Source organism: Pituophis catenifer, unplaced genomic scaffold (genome assembly GCF_029215685.1).
Source record: "Pituophis catenifer annectens isolate HBS135680 unplaced genomic scaffold, rPitCat1.0.hap2 SCAF_8, whole genome shotgun sequence".
Lineage (NCBI taxonomy): Eukaryota > Metazoa > Chordata > Lepidosauria > Squamata > Colubridae > Pituophis > Pituophis catenifer.
The window spans coordinates 2,290,283-2,307,078 of NW_027256888.1; the positions used below are offsets into that span (position 1 = coordinate 2,290,283).

The 16,796-nt window shown below is 44.4% G+C and overlaps 1 protein-coding gene across 1 annotated transcript in view; it reads left to right on the plus strand.

Annotated features, from left to right (window-relative positions):
- Positions 1-910: 910 nt before the first annotated feature.
- ANAPC4 (anaphase promoting complex subunit 4) overlaps positions 911-16,796 on the plus strand; it is a 46,151-nt gene continuing 30,265 nt past the window's right edge. The window contains exons 1-14 of the mRNA XM_070949130.1: positions 911-976; positions 2,290-2,378; positions 3,444-3,568; positions 4,173-4,278; positions 5,242-5,374; positions 7,130-7,204; positions 8,511-8,537; positions 9,560-9,604; positions 10,592-10,676; positions 12,910-13,020; positions 14,320-14,403; positions 14,886-14,972; positions 16,354-16,418; positions 16,527-16,569. Coding sequence (XP_070805231.1) covers positions 3,461-3,568; positions 4,173-4,278; positions 5,242-5,374; positions 7,130-7,204; positions 8,511-8,537; positions 9,560-9,604; positions 10,592-10,676; positions 12,910-13,020; positions 14,320-14,403; positions 14,886-14,972; positions 16,354-16,418; positions 16,527-16,569 — 969 coding nt within the window. The 5' untranslated portion in view covers positions 911-976; positions 2,290-2,378; positions 3,444-3,460. The remainder of the gene's footprint in view (positions 977-2,289; positions 2,379-3,443; positions 3,569-4,172; positions 4,279-5,241; positions 5,375-7,129; positions 7,205-8,510; positions 8,538-9,559; positions 9,605-10,591; positions 10,677-12,909; positions 13,021-14,319; positions 14,404-14,885; positions 14,973-16,353; positions 16,419-16,526; positions 16,570-16,796) is intronic.

Here is a 16,796-nt window from a genome sequence, read left to right on the forward strand (position 1 = left end):
AACAATTGCAACGATTCACTTAACAGCTGTGGCAGGGTGGGTTGTAAAATGGGGCAAAACCCATTTCAGAAATATCTCACTTAAGCAAAATAAAATATTGGGCTCCGTTGTGGTCATAACTTAGGAGAAGGAGGAGAAAAGAGAAGAGGAGCAGAGGGAGGAGGAGGAGAGGAAGAAGAGAGGAGAGGAAGAAGACAGGAAAAGGAGGAGAAGAAAAGGATGAGAAGGAGAGGAGGAGGAGAGGGAGAAGGAAAAGAAGAGAGGAAGGAGGAAGAGAAGAAAAGGAGAGGGAAAGGAGAGGAGGAGGAAGAAGAGAGGAAAGATGAAGAGGGGAAGGAAAGGAAAAAGGAGGAGAGGAGAGGAGAGGAGAAAGGAGAAAGGAGGAGAAAGGACAAAGAGGAAGAAGAGAGGAAGGAGGAAGAGGAGAAGAAGAAGAGGATGGGGAGGAGGGGAGGGAAAAGGAGAAGGGAGAAGGAGGAGAGGAAGAGGAGAAAAGGGAGGGGAGAAGAGGGGAAGGAGGAAGTAGGGAAAGAAAGGAGAAAGGAAGAGAAAAGGAGAGGAGAGGGAAAGGAGACGGAGGAGGAGGAGAGGAAGAAGAGAGAAAGGAGGAAGAGGAGAAGAAAAGGAGAGGGAAAGGAGAGGAGAAGGAGGAAGAAAAGAGGAAGGAAGAGAAGGAGAGGAAGAGGAGAAAAGGAAAAGAAGGAGAAGGAGAAGAAGAGAGGAAGGAGGAAAAGGAGAAAGAGAAGAGTGGGGGGAAATGAGGAGAAGAGGAGACCCCCCCACCTTCCCCCCCCCCCCCAGGGCCTTTCGGGCCTTCCCAGGCGCTGCTCTTCCTTCCTCCTGGCGGCAGAGGAGAGGCGGAGGCCTTGCCGACGCCGCTTCCGGAGCCTCCGCCGCCCAGAAGGAAGGAAGGAAGGCGGGCGGGTGGGCCGAGCTTAGCCGGGCAGGAGGAGGAGGAGCCGAGGCGGCCGGCCAGGTGCGCGCCTGGTTTGTGGTCCTGGGACATGGGAGGGGGGAGGGAGGCGGAGGAGGCGCTTTTGGGGCAGCCTTCCCCGCGGGGCTGGGGGCTCCTCAGCAGAAAGACCCCCCCTTTTCCCCCCACACACCCACCCATTCTGCCCGGCGGGGAGGGGGTCTCCTCTGAAGGGAGGGACGCTTCCTCTTCTCTTCTTTTCATTTTCCCCCTCTTCTCTTCCTCCTCCTCCTCCTCTTCCTCTCCTTCTCCCTCTCTTCTTCCTTCCTGTCTTCTCTTCCTCCTCTCCCTCGCCTTTCCCTCCTCTCCTTTTCCTCTTCTCTTCCTTCTCCTCTCCTCTTCCTCCTCCTCCTCTTCTTTTCCTCCTCCTCCTCTCTTCTTCCCCCTCTTCTCTTCCCCCTCCTCTGGTTCCTTTCAAAGCTACCCTCTCCTCCTCTTCCTCTCCTCTTCCTCTCTTCTTCCTTCCCCTCTCCTCTTCCTCCTTCTCTTCTTCCTCCTTCTTTTCTTCTTCCTCCGCCTCCTCTTCCTCCTCTGGTTCTTTTCAAAGCTAACATCTCCTTCTCCTCTTCCTCTCCCTCTCTTCTTCTTTCCCCTCTTCTCTTCTTCCTCCTCCTCCTCCTCTTCTCTTCCCCCTCCTCTGGTTCCTTTCAAAGCTACCCTCTCCTCCTCTTCCTCTCCTCTTCCTTCCCCTCTCCTCTTCCTCCTTCTCTTCTTCCTCGTTCCTTTCTTCTTCTCTCCGCCTCCTCTTCCTCCTCTGGTTCTTTTCAAAGCTAACATCTCCTTCTCTTCTTCTCCTCTTCCTCTCCCTCTCTTCTTCTTTCCCCTCTTCTCTTCTTCCTCTTCTCTTCCTCCTCCTCTTCTCTTCCCCCTCCTCTGGTTCCTTTCAAAGCTACCCTCTCCTCCTCTTCCTCTCCTCTTCCTCTCCTCTTCTTCCTCTTCTCTTCCTCCTCCTCTTCCTCCCCCTCCTCCTCCTCTTCTTCCTCTCCTCTTCCCTCTCTTCGTCCCACTCTCCTCTTCCTCCTCCTCCTTCTCCTCCTCTGCTTCTTTTCAAAGCTACCATCTCCTCCTCATCTTCTTCCTCTCCTCTTCCCCCTCTTCCTTCCTCCTCCTCCTCCTCCTCCTCCTCCTCTTCCTTGATAACCTAGATAAGCTCTTAATGCCTGTCTACCTCTAGGTTTTAAAGAGGGGAGGGAGAGAAATGCCCCCCCTCCGCTACCCCCAGTTGTGAGTTTGAACACCCGAATTAGCAATCCTGCAGGATCAGAGCAGGTGAAGAGTTCAGGGTGTCCATTCTAAGACTCTTCAACCTGTTTCAGGCCTTTGCTTCACCTGTCCTTGGACTGGACTCCTTGGAGGGAGGCTGGAGGGCCGAACTGTGCACCGAATTTTGCTGCTTGCTTTTCAGGTAAAATTACTCCCAATTTGAGCGGGACTCCTGATGACTGGGTGGACACATTTCATTCATTCATCCATCTCCATCATCTCTCTCTCTCTTTCTGTCTCTCTATCACCTGTCTCTATCATCTATATCCGTGATGGCTAACTTATGACACGTGTGCCAGAAGTGACACACAGAGCCATGTGTCCAGGCACACGAGCCGTCGCCTGTTGCTTTTCCGAGTTCTGGCGCGCTGGCCAGCTGGTCTTCATGCGCGTGGGAGCAGCGGAAACCGGAAGAGTAGCCCCCTCCACCGGTGCACATGCGCGCACCAGGAAAATGAGCTGGTTTCCTGCACATGCATGTGCACCGGCCAACTGACCTTCATACATGCATGTGCACCATAAACTGGAAAACCAGGTGGCCGGTGCACATGTGCACACTGGAAACCGGAAGATCATCTTCCCGGCATGCGCATACACGCTGGGTGGCTGCTTTTCTGGTTTCTGCCACGTGCGCGCTCCCATTTTGGCATTCGGTGCCAAAAAGATTTGCCAACACTGATCTACCTTATCTGTCTCTGTCTCCATCTCCATTTCCATATCTATCATCGCTCTTTCTATATATATATATATGTATATGTGTGCGCATGCATGCGTCTATCACAGGGGTCTGCAACCTTAAAATACTCAAAGAGCCATTTGGACCCGTTTCCCACAGAAAAGAAAACACCGGGAGCCACAAAAACCCTTCCCGTGCCTGACTATTTCTTGAGCGGCCACAAAACTAGCACATGTAGTTGAATTAAACGTTCTGTTTTCTTCTGAAACTTTTCATTTCTTGGATTTATCCATGGTTGGCCTACCGGGGGTTGAAAATCTCAATAAATCACGTGCCGGAGGGTGTCGCACATTGGCGGTTGTGACATATTCAGTTTCTCTGACTCCACCCCAATGGAACAGATTACAGGCTCACTAAAAGACCAAAAAAAAAAAAATAATCCAATCAGTCACTGTTCAGAGTGTCTCCGGTCACACAGATTCAATTAATCTGAGCTAACCCTCATCATGGTTTATATATTTTGGATTCCAGGTACTGATGCCACCACCATGCCGGCTTTCAGGCAAGTTGGAGAGAAGCAGCTTCCTCAAGAAGTTACTTTTATGGCCTGGTCTCCTAAGAGGGATCTGATTGCCCTGGCAAACAGAGTGGGGGAGGTAAGTGATCCTATGTTGAGCGGGGGGGGGCAGGAGTTGTAGGGCACTCAACAAAACTAGGGATCAACTGTCAATCTTCTCAAAGAGTTGAGCTTGCAAATTGTGAAACTGTTGGTCTGGGTCAGTGGGGTGGGGAACATGGCCCAACGATGACGTGTGGACTTCAACTCCCAGAATTCCTGAGCCAGCATGGAATTCTGGGAGTTGAAGTCCTCAAGTCACACAAGGGCCATTGTTCACCATCCCTGCTGGCTCGGGAATTCTGGGAGTTGAAGTCCTCAAGTCACACAGGGGTCATTGTTTACCATCCCTGCTGGCTTGGGAATTCTGGGAGTTGAAGTCCTCAAGTCACACAAGGGTCATTGTTCACCATCCCTGATCTGGAGGATTCTTTCTTACTTGGTTCCAGAGCTTCTTGGTTGAAAGAGGTTGTACAAATTCATTTCCGATTTGCTTGCCGCGTCAGATGATTTAGGAACCAGGCAAGGCAGAGATCTCACCCTGTGATGGGCAAATCGGAATCACCTTGAGGAACGGGAGTTTTAGAAGACTTCGCTTTTCTTCTAAAGGTGGACGTGACTTAATCTCTCCATCTCTTTTCTAGGTATTGCTTCACCGCCTGGCAAATTTTCAGCGAGTCTGGAGTTTGCCGCCAAATGAAAGCACGGGCAAAGATGTGTCCGCGCTCGCCTGGAGACCAGACGGCAAAAGTAATGACTGACAGAACAAAACTTTATATTAAAGGTTCACTTTTCAGTTGACTGGATTTCCCCACCCCCAGAGCTAGAAAACCCTGCATATAGGAGAATTCTTATATAGGAGTTCTCCTATATAGGAATTCTCCTCTCTCCTCCTCTGTACTTCTGGTTTCTAGTCCTGATTGATCCCAGATCTTAAAGGAAGTGTCTTCTACGCACTGCATGTATTAATTCCCCTGCTCCAGTGGTGAAATCCATTTTTTTTAACTACTGGTTCTGTGGGCGGGGCTTGGCTTGGCTTGGTGGGTATGGCTTGGTGGGCATGGCAGTGGAAGGATACTGCAAAATCTCCATTCTCACCCCACTCCAGGAGAAGGATACTGCAAAATCCCCATTCCCTCCCCACTCTTGGGAGAAGGGTACTGCAAAATCCCCATTCCCTCCCCACTCTTGGGAGAAGGGTACTGCAAAATCCCCATTCCCACCCCACTCCTAGGGGAAGGATATTGCAAAATCCCCATTCCCACCCCACTCCTGGGGGAAGGATGCTGCAAAATCCCCATTCTCTCCCCACTCCTTGAATCTTGAATCCAGCAAGCCGGACTGGCCTAATATGAATTTTAAGTGGGTGTATGTGTGTTTTAATTTGAGGGCCAAATAGTATATATTTGTTTTAATTGGTTTTAAATTTTATAAATTCATGTGTTTTAATGTGGCTGTACACCACCCTGAGTCCCCTGGGAGAAAGGCGGTATAGAAATCCAATAAACTCTAAACTCCTAAGGGAAGGATATTGCAAAATCTCCATTCCCACCCCACTCCTAGGGGAAGGATATTGCAAAATCTCCATTCTCACCCCATTTTGGAGTCAGCCAGAGGTGGCATTTGCCACTTCTGTGAACTACTCAAAATTTCCACTGCCTGTCAGAACCTGCTGGATTTCACTCCTGCCCTGCCCCCCCATTGCTTTTGCAGTTCTCGCTTTTGGACTTGCGGATACGAAGAAAGTTATTCTGTGCGACGTGGAAAAGCCGGAGAGTTTGCATTCATTTTCGGTCAACGTTCCTCTGACGTTCATGTACTGGATGGAAGTTACAGAAGAAAACAGGTCAGTTGAAATTCAAGATTTTGGTCCTGCCTCTCACACGCATGTAACTGTGGTTTAATGGTTGTATTAATATTCCCCCGCAATTCCCTTCCCCAAAAACCCAGAACTGTTCCAATTAAGTCCAGGCATGAGCAGACCGATGCCAGTCCACAGAGCAATGGCCAGTGAGTCCACCAGACACTTGAAACCCAACCCAAATAAACAGGCAAAATTAAATCACAAGGCAAGAAAAAGTCCAGAGTTCACAAGGCACGATCCAAAGTCAAGGCCAGGAGTCAATCCAAAGCGAGGCAGCAATCACAACGACCAGAAAACACACAGCTAGGAAACAAACACGTCGTTACCCAGCATCGCCTCCGTCTGTCTTCTGTGCTAAATAGCCAGCTGTCAGCACTCCAAACTACATTCGTTCCAGTGCTGACATAAGGAGGAGAAGAGGGGGCAGCTGGCAAGAGGATGCTTGACTTTTCACCTACTTATTTTCCCTGAAGATAATATCCCCTAGGAGATGGGATGGGAGGGGGGACATTCCTGGGAGCTGAAGTAGTAGATATGGGGAGAGTGATTTGGAAGAGGGCCAATGAGACGCAGAGAATTGGGGAGCGGAAAGGGAAGGTTTGGGGTCAGGAAGTCAGCGTTGGCTACGACGAGTCGGGGACAGATTGTCGTGCTTAATAAATGAAAGATTTCATCAAAGACTATTTGTTCGGAAATGCAATTTATTTGAGACGACACCGAAACCTGACACCAGCTTCTGTTGCAGCCCATGAAGAGGGGCGAGGCCGCCTCCTTGTGAGTAACCTAGCTGACCTTCTCTGCTCTGGCCTTTTCTCTGCCTTGCATGTTCTTGGATCAAGTGCAGAAGGCAGTTGCTCCTCCTCTTCACTGACCGGGTTCCAGCTGCATCCTTTCCTCACCTGGAGCCTCAGGGCTGTCCTGCTACAGCTATTATTTAATAATTTTAATTATTTTTAAACTCTGTCTGTCTTTGTGTTTTTAATTAGGCTGTACACTGCCCTGAGTCCTTCGGGAGAAGGGCAGTATAGAAATAAAATTAATAAATAATAAATAATAAATAAATACAGCTGTGCTTCAGCCAAATCCCTCTCAGGTGGCTTCTTGGAGCCATTGACCAACTCCCCTCCAGATGTGCCTGGAATTAGTTCATCTTCCCCCCCCCCCCGAGCTGACATCTGGAGAGGTAGCTGGGGAAGCATCCAGAGGAGTCATCACAACAATTCAGTTGGAATATCGATAATAATTTAGATCCAGGTTTCTATTACTGTATTTTTCGGACTATAAGACGCACCAAGATTTTGAAGAGGAAAACAAGGGGGGAAAAATAGATTTTGGCCTCCACGCGTCCAGTTTTTGCCCTCCCCGGCCTCCAGGAGCACTCTGCAGGCCTCCCAAACCCTCTGTGTGTCCTGTTTTTGTGAAAAAACGGGCCTGTTTTTTTGGCAAAAATGGGACACGCGGGGCGGGGTTTCAGGAGGCCAAAAATGGCCGTATTCGGTGTATAAGACGCACCGACATTTCCACCCTCTTTTAGGGGAGAAAAAAGTGTGTCTTATATTCCGAAAAGTACGGTAATTATTTTGAAATCGGCCTTCAAAGTGGGTTGTTCTGGGATTCGTAACTTTCACACACCTCAGAAGAGAGAATCGTGTTTGGGAAGAAGATTCTGAAATGTAGTTTTTTATTTTTACCGGGATCTTCGAGGCATTAAATCCAAGTATCGTTCTTTCATTTCAGTGTTCTCACTTCGTTTTATAACGCTGAAGACGAAGCCAGTCTCCTCCTTCCTAAGCTGCCTGCCTTGCCAAAGAAGTAAGTTGTGTTGTCAGAGGGGAACAATGAAGTTGTGGAAGTTGTGTAGGGAGCCTGGCTTCCACAAACCTTTGATGATTGAACGAAGCCATTTTTAAGCACCAGAGGTAGTTTCTGACGTTGAACATACGCCTGGATTTGTGGCCTGATAATTGGCTGTTTTATGATTTTAGTTGTTTTTTTTTTTTTACACCATGTTTAAGGCAACATTACTGAGAAGAAAATCCGTTGAGTAGAATGGATTTACTCCTAGGGCAGTGCAGTGGCTCAGAATAAATTGTAGAAAATTGTAGAAATGAAAGTGTGTACACAGGTATTGTTATGTATATATGTAAATAAATAAACAAATATCAGAAGTATTATGTATAAAAGATATAGTAGAAATAAGGGAGGAAAAAAGGTATTCGTATGAAATTTTTGACTGATGCGAAACTGTTGAAACAGAAAAAGTGTTAAAGCTTTCTTTTTGTTTAAAAAAATGTTTAATAAAAAAAATATTAATTAAAAAGAATAAGCCTGGTTGAATTAAATAATGTTTCACCCTTAGCCACAGTTTTGAGGGACTGAGGGTTTTTGCTAAAATTCACAGTACAACGATGTCGGAGATCTTTTGAGACCATACCATTCTGGGGGCAGTTTGATGATTTCTAGCCAAGTTTGGAAGGATCATTTTTGGAAGTCTCCAGGAGTGGTACGATGGCCTAGAGGTGGAGCTCTCGCCTCACAATCAGGAGGCTGTGAGTTCGATCCTAGGTAGAGGCAGATATTTCTCTCTCTGGGCACAATGAGGATTTATCTGCTGAACAAAACTCCGCACTGGCGACAGGAAAGGCATCTGGCCATTAAAACATTCTGCCACCGTGTTTTCCCGAAAATAAGACCCTGTCTTATATTTTTTTGAACCCTGAAATAAGCGCTTGGCCTTATTGCCTGATTGGGCTTATTATTATTATTATTATTGGATGTCTTATTTTGGGGGAAACAGGGTAGCTCCATGCAGTTGCCCAGACCCCCCCCGCAAGGGATTATGGTGTCGTTAAAAGATTATGATGATTTTTGGAAGTCTCCAGATTATTTTAGAATAGACTTGTCCAGAAGAAGTTTTGGCCTCATCCAGAGCAAGAATAGAATTAATACGACCTGACTTATCATAAGTTATAAGGCTACTTGTATGTTTTAATAACTGCAGGGAACATGGAGATGTTTTATTTATCCATTCATCCCTCCCTTCCTTGTTTAATTAGCTTACCATCCACACCATTCTCTGAATCTGCTTCTATTTCTTTTCTTTTTTTTTTAAATGCAGCTACAGTACCACAGCAAAGATCTTCAGGTAAAACTCCTATTCTGTTTGTTTACTCTTTGAGAATTTGAAGGTTTGGTCAGATATGCTTCTTTTAACTGATCTCTTTTTAAAGGCTAGTTCATAATATAAAATACAAAAGAAAACGGTGGGAAAATAAGGGCGGGAGAAGAGAAGGGAAAAGTGTAGAGAAACGGGGGGAAAAGAGAAAATTTGGATTTGGTATACTAGAAATTCCCTTTGGTGTACTAGAATAAGATAACAGCATCAAAACTCATTTTTAAAAAACTTTTACATAGTAATATAAACTAGACGTGACTAAGGGACGCGGTGGCTCAGGGGCTAAGACGCTGAGCTTGTCGATCGAAAGGTCGGCAGTTCAGCGGTTTGAATCCCTAGTGCCGCGTAGTGGGGTGAGCTCCCGTGACTTGTCCCAGCTTCTGCCAACCTAGCAGTTCGAAAGCAGGTGAAAAAAATGCAAGTAGAAAAATAGGGACCACCTTTGGTGGGAAGGGAACAGCATTCCGTGCGCCTTTGGCGTTGAGTCATGCCAGCCACATGACCACGGAGATGTCTTCGGACAGCGCTGGCTCTTCAGCTTTGAAACGGAGATGAGCAGCGCCCCCTAGAGTCAGGAACGACTAGCACATATGTGCGAGGGGAACCTTTACCTTTACCTTATAGACTAGACAATAACAACAGATCTACCTAATTGGTAAAACCCAAAATCAAAGATTTGTTTTTTCCCCCACCCCGAGCACATAGTCCAGAAGCGGTTTCCAAGTAGAAACAAGTAATTTTGATTTTTTTTTCTTTTATCAAAGCGTTCAATTTAGCCATCTCTGCTAACTTCACCAACTTCTGCAGCTCTTTGTCTATTATGGGAATCAAAGCGTCCTTCTATTTTTGTGCATGAAGTAATCATACTGGCGTCAATATATATAACATCAAAGTTCGAATTTTTTCCCCCGAAGTCTTTATCCATTACACCCAAAAAGAAAAGTTTCTGGTTTAAGAGCTTCTTTTAACTGATCTTGATTATTATATTTTAGTGAAGAAAAATCCGATGAAATTATGAAACTCATGGGCGACGTCAGGTAAACATGTTTATTATTATTATTATTATTATTATTATTATTATTATTATTATTATTATTATTATTTCCCAAACGGGGAAAAAATTAGATTTTGATTGTGGGTGCCTAATAGGAAACCCAGAAAAGTTTTGCTCAAGAAGCCAATAAAACCTCCTTTGAATTCTCTTTTAGGAGGGTCTCCTTCCTTTGGGGTTCGGACTAGACGCTGGGTAGGACTTCTGGGGGTGTAGTAAAATTTTATCATTTGCACTCCCAAGTAAGGATGCTGAAAAGGGACACCGGCAGCAGTTTGTTTGATTAATCTGATTTGATTAAGTGTTTCACTTAGCAACCTAAATTTTGGGCTCAATTGGGGTCATAAATTGAGGGCTACCTATATAATCTGCTCTTAAATTCTATTTTTGTACATTGTTTTTATTATGGCTGTTCACCGCCCTGAGTCCTTCGGAAGAAGGGCGGTATATAAATAAAATAAAATAAATAAATAAATAAATAAAATACATGTCCAAGCGATGGCTAACACTGATCTTTTTTCTAACCTGGCTGCATCCATTACTTTCTCTGTTTCCTTCTCTCTCTCTCTTTCCTCTCTCTTTCTTTCTGTCTCTCTCTGTGTCTGTCTCCTCTCTGTCTCTGTTTCTCTCTCTCTCTGTGTCTCCCTCCCTCGCTCTCCTCTCTGTCTCTCTCTCTTTTTCTCTCCCCCTTCTCTCTGTTCCCTCTTTCTTCCTCTCCCTCTCTCTATCTCTCTCTTCTCTCTCTGTCTGTCTCTCTGTCTTTCTCTCCTTTCTGTCTCTCTCTTCTCTCTTTTTTTCTCTCCCCCTGTCTCTCCCTCCCTCCCTCCCTCTCTCTCTCCTCTCTGTCACTCTCTCTTTTTCTCTTCCCGTCTCTCTCTGTCTCTCTCTTTGTCTCCTCTCCCTCTGTGTCTCCCTCTCTCCCCTCTCTGTCTCTCTTTCTGTGTCTGTCTTTCTCTCTCTCTATCTTATGTAGGCTTAATGCCCTGGTTCTCGGAGGCATTGATGGGTTCATTGAGATCTATGCTTACGGAATGTACAAGATTGCGACTATAACAGGGGTATGTAGTTCTTTTCGCTGTCACACTCGTTGACAGTAAAAATGTTCTTCCCTTCAGACCACCAGAGGTGTTTTTCCAAAAGGCAATTGGTCTTTCTTGTGTATTTTTTTTTCCTTGAAAACATTTTGCTTCTCGTCCGAGAAGCTTCTTCAGTTCTTCAGAAAAGAAGGGTCGTTCTTCAGAACTGAAGAAGCTTCTAAGGTGAGAAGCGAAATGTTTTCAAGGAAACTTTTGAAGCTCTAATGAACTTCTGAACTTCTGAACTGAAGAAGCTTCTTAAAAGAGCCTTGATAGTACAGGGGTTTAGTGCACCCTGTTATTAACACAGCTGCCTGCAATTTCTGCTGGTTCGAATCTCTCCAAGGCTCAAGGTTGACTCAGCCTTCCATCCTTTCTAAGGTAGGTGAAATGAGGACCCAGTTTGTGGGGGCAATAAGCTGACTTTATATAAATATACAAAAGAATGAAGGCTATTGCTTAGCGCATTGTAAGCCGCCCTGAGTCTCCGGAGAAGGGCGGCATATAAATCAAATTAAAAAAAAAAAAAAGAATGAGAAGCAAAACGTTTTCAAGGAAACTTTTGAAGATCTAATGAACTTCTGAGCTGAAGAAACTTCTTGGACGAGAAGCAAAACGTTTTCAAGGAAACTTTTGAAGATCTAATGAATTTCTGAACTGAAGAAGCTTCTTGAGTGAGAAGCAAAACGTTTTCAAGGAAACTTTTGAAGATCTAATGAACTTCTCAGCTGAAGAAGCTTCTTGGACGAAAAGCAAAACATTTTCAAGGAAACTTTTGAAGATCTAATGAACTTCTCAGCTGAAGAAGCTTCTTGGACGAGAAGCGAAACGTTTTCAAGGAAACTTTTGAAGATCTAATGAACTTCTCAGCTGAAGAAGCTTCTTGGATGAGAAGCGAAACATTTTCAAGGAAACTTTTGAAGATCTAATGAACTTCAGAACTGAAGAAGCTTCTTGGGTGAGAAGCAAAATGTTTTCAAGGAAACTTTTGAAGCTCTAATGAACTTCTGAACTGAAGAAGCTTCTTGGACAAGAAGCGAAACGTTTTCAAGGAAACTTTTGAAGATCTGAATTGAAGAAGCTTCTTGGAGGAGAAGCGAAACATTTTTTAAGGGGGGAAAAATCCAAGAAAGTCCAGTTGCTTTTTGGAAAAATACCTTTGGGACAACCATGACTTGGATGACTGAGAATCTCCAGAGATATCTTCCCTTCAGAGGTTTCCTTTGCAGCTGGATTTTTTTATTAGATCTTCAAATAGTTTCCTACTTTCTCCCTTCCCATCTGAAAATATGGAAGAGAGAGCAAGCTTTTGACAATTTCACATTAAATTATTCCTGCTGTATGCATCATTTCCCTCTTCCCATTTCACAAGTTTTAGATCCAGCTGGAGAACAGCTTATTTTACCTCTTTAATATCTTGGCTAAAACTGCATCTTTAATTTTGTTTTTAAATATAAATGAGTCTAGTCACTCTACATCTAAACCCCAAAGAACCCATGGCAAAAAAAAAAAAAAAAAAACTCCATGAACTTCACTGTATTATTCAGTTAAAACAAGATTTTTTTATAGTAAATATTTTGAGCAATCGCAATGCGAGCTTCAATGAAGTATAAACTCAACCATTTATGAATAGATTACAGGTAGGCCTCGGCCTAATAACAGTTCATTTTAGGGACCATTCAAAGTTACAACAGCCCTGGAAAAAGTGACTTACGACCGTTTTTCACACTTAACGACGGTTGCAGCATCCCCACGATGGCATGATCAAAATTCAGATGCTGGACAACTGCCTCATATGTATGACAGTTGTTATGTCCCCGGGATTACATGATCCCCTTTTGATCGACCTTCTGACAAGCAAAGTCAGAATAGAACAATAGAACAATTAATCGAATTAATAGAACAATTAATAGAATTAATAGAACAATTAATAGAATTAATAAAATAATCAGTGGAACAACAACTTGCCTCCAGAAGTTGTGAATGCTCCAACAAAACGTCTCACTTAGCGATAGAAATTTTGTTCTCAGTCGTGGTCGTAAACCGAGGACTTCCTGTGTAGCAAACTCACAGGATAAACGATAAAGATGGGAATAAACAACCCCAGAGTCGTAATCACCTGCTACTAAAAGAGGCAAAGAATGCAACAGCTTGCAGTGTGAGCTGTTTTTAAATATTTAAAGAAAATGTGGTTTATGATTTTTGCTTCTTCCAGGTGACGGGTTCCTGCCTTGCGTTGTGCTTATCCAGTGACTTGAAATCACTTTCGGTTGTGACAGAAGTAGACAATTGTCTGGACACCGATCCCGAAATAACGTACTTCCAAGTGAGTAGAAGATCATGGCCATTCGATCAAGAACTTTGCAGGTTCTTATTTTGTTAAGAACATCGCAAGCGAACTTTGGAGCCGTGGTGAAATCCAATTTTTTTTTTACTACCGGTTCTGTGGGCGTGGCTTGGTGGGTGTGGTATGGCATGGCTTGGTGGGCGTGGCAGGGGAAAGATACTACAAAATCCCCATTCCCTTCCCACTTCTGGGGGAAGGATATTGCAAAATCTCCATTCCCACCCCACTCTGGGGCCAGCCAGAGGTGGTATTTGCCGGTTCTCCAAATTCCTTGAAATTTCCGCTACCGGTTCTCCAGAACCTGATGGATTTCACCCCTGCTTTGGAATGGTGCGGTGGCCTAGAGGTGGAGCTCTCGTCTCACAATCGGGAGGCTGTGAGTTCGATTCTCTCTCTTGGCACAATGAGAATATATCTGCTGAACAAAACTCCGCATTGGTGACAAGGAAGGGCATCCGGCCATTAAAACACTCTGCTAGCTCCGTTCAGTTGCCCAGATTCCCCCGTCCCCCATCCCCCCCAAGGGATTATGGGGTTGTTAAAAGAAGATGATCACACACTAACTTTGGAATACATTCTACCAATGTCTTCTGGAAATTTAACCAGCAGGTTATAATTATTTTGCTTCGTTTTCTCCCAATCTGGCCCTACGTTTATTTGTTTTGGGAGCTCCACTATGTAGACCAAGCCAAGAAATCAACTCCATGGAAAGGCTAAAATTTTATTTAAAAAAAAAAAAACGGCTACAGGTAACAGGAGAGCTAATTTGGTGCAGTGGTTAAGGCATCTGGCTATAACTCGGAGAGCGTGAGTTCTGGTTTTACATGAAGGCAATTGGGTGCTGCAGGAAGTCGTCCACGCCGAAAATAGGGTGCGGGGGGACCTCGTGTGCCCCCCCGGTGCCCCATTTTGGCCGGCAAGGTGCTGCAGGAGGTGTCTGACCTGTCTCCCGCCCCGCCTGCCCACCGGTTGGCCCCGCGGAGGAGAACTACAATGCTGATCCAGCCCTCGAAGAAATCCAGTTTGACACTAGATCAAACTGGCTGCCTTTTAATGAACCCAGAGAGTCTTAATATTTTGAAATGGAACATTCATTCAACCATTATTCCCTTGTTTTAAAAACCCGAATTGTGCTCCCACATAAAAAATAATTTTTTTAATTTTATTTTTAATTTAATAATTTAAATTTAAATTTTTTTGTTCTGCATTGTAGCCAGTTCTGCAGTTTGCAGAGGGCATGTAATATTGTCTGGGTACTAAACTGATTCTCTGATTTAGATGGACACCAGTCTGCTCTCAACCTATTTACCAGAAGTGACTCGAATGGCCCGAAAATTTACACACATTTCAACTCTCCTGCAGGTACGGCCTTAAAATCTGCACCTTTTCATATTATACCAACTGCGAGATATTCTATAGAGCAGGGGTCTCCAACCTTGGCAACTTTAAGGCTTGTGAACTTCAACGAATCTTAATTTTCAATTAACACAACTTAATATTTTACTCAGTTATTTCCCTCAAATCTGTCTATTTAACTATGCCATTATCCCCCAAAACCCGTTACTTAAATCTTAAATCCTAACCAATTATCATTCCCTTTTTCTCTTTCATTTGCTTCGATGGATATATTTTTAAAGTATAAATCATACAGTTATTATAAACCTTCATAAAATATTTAATGCAATTTGTAATTCTTTTATCCTGTTATAGCGATGTGTGGTGTTTTTTTGGTTTGTTTGAAAACTGAACATCAGGCTAAACAGAATATGATTATATATGTGATTACAATTTATGCCTTTCCCCCTAATATTTGATGACTTTTTCCCCCCTCTGTTTGCAAACAGTACTTAAAGCTTTCGCTGACCTGCATGTGTGAAGCTTGGGAAGAAATATTGTTGCAGATGGATTCACGATTAACCAAGTTTGTACAGGTATTGCCAAAACGATCCTCCCTAATTATTAACACTTTTTAATAGAGGCAGTCCTCGACTTAACGACCGCAATTGAGCCCCAACATTTTTTGTTGCTAAGTGAAACTTTGGAAACTGGATAAGTGAATTTGGCTCCGTTTTACGACCTTTCCGGCGAATCGCTGCAATTGTTTTAAAAAAAGTAACACGGTTGTTAAGTGAGTCGGCTTTTTCCATGGACTTTGCTTGTCAAGAAGGTCGCAAAAGGAGAATCACGTGACACACACACACTCCGGGACACTGCGACCATCGTAAATGTGACTTAGTTGCCAAGCGTCCGATTTTTTGATCACGTGATCACGGTCGTACGTGTGAAAAACGGTCCTATGTCACTTTTTTTCAGGGCCGTTGGAACTTTCAATGGTTGTTGTGGCCCGTATGCAGCCTGTGTAGCTAGTGGCTGATTCGGACAGTGAGGAGGCTGGTGTGGTGCTGCGCCAGCTGGCACTCGAGTCGGACAGTGAGGAGGCTGGAGAAGGTGTGGTGCCAGAGGCGGGGATTCAGCCAGGGCCTTCAGAACCTCCAGAAGCTCCCATAAATGAAGAGGATGAAGAGGAGGAGCCTCTTCTCAATGCACGGGCACACAGAACTGCCAAAAGGCAGAAGTGGCTCCTCAGGAGGAGGTCTCCTCGAGAGTAAGGCTCGGAGCTAATTGGCGACTCCCTTAGCCTATTTAAGGAGGAACGCCAACTGAAGCAATTTGCAGGGAACAATTTCGTTCATATACCTTCGTGTCTTGTCTTGCTTATCTTATCAGCTTCCTGCAAATTGCTTCTGGGCATTCTGCCAACCACAGTAAGCTTTCAGTTATTATTCTTTGAATTCTTGGCAGCTGTTAATGCAGTTAATTAACAGCCGCTGTTGTAAAAGACTGATTTATTTATTAAACCAAGGTTTGAACGGACTTTGTGTGCGCTACGTTCTTTGGGGTCTGTAGATGGGGCAGAACAATGGTAGTCCTAAATTTACAACAGGTCACTTAGTGAACGTTTGAAGTTACAACGGCCCTGGGAGGGAAAAAAAATAACTTAGCACCGTTTTTCACACTTGCGACCATGGTCACTTGATCAAAATTCAGATGCGTGGCAACCGACTCATATTTATGAACGTCGCAGTGTCTGGCTCCAAGTCGACACGTTTGTTGATAAGAATCCACACGCGTGGCATGGGGTGTCGTGGCCAATGATTTTTGTTCCGTCCCAATCGAACGGGCGTGGGTCAAAATTACGGGTTTGTGGTTATGCCGGTTGACTAGTTCGGTGTTCGTGGATTCAAGGAGAGGTTTGAAATGCCAGAAGATAACAATCTCCATTTCATTGTAATTTAATTTTATTTTTTTAAGGAGAAGAATACAACCACGTCCGTGCAGGATGAATTTATGGAGTTACTTTTGTGGGGCAAAGCAAGGTAAAGTATTCCAATCCCATCCACGTTTGATCCTTCTTCCAGCAGGAAAAATGAAAATAAAACGGTGTTCTTTTTTTCTTTTTTCCTTTCTTCTCCTTCTCCAAAAAGTATTGAGCTTCAGGCACTGCTAATGAACCAGCTCACCGTCAAGGTAGGACAGCTTATACGGTATGAAATTCTTGTGGTTTTTTTATATCGTTTCTTTGTACATTTTCATTTAACATACGTAAGTGCTTTGTGCACAGTGAGAATATATCTGCCGAACAAAACTCCGCATTGGCGACAGGAAGGGCATCTGGCCAGTAAAACACTCCGCTAGCTCCATTCAGTTGCCCAGACTCCACCCTGCAAGGGATTATGGGATCATTAAATGAAGAT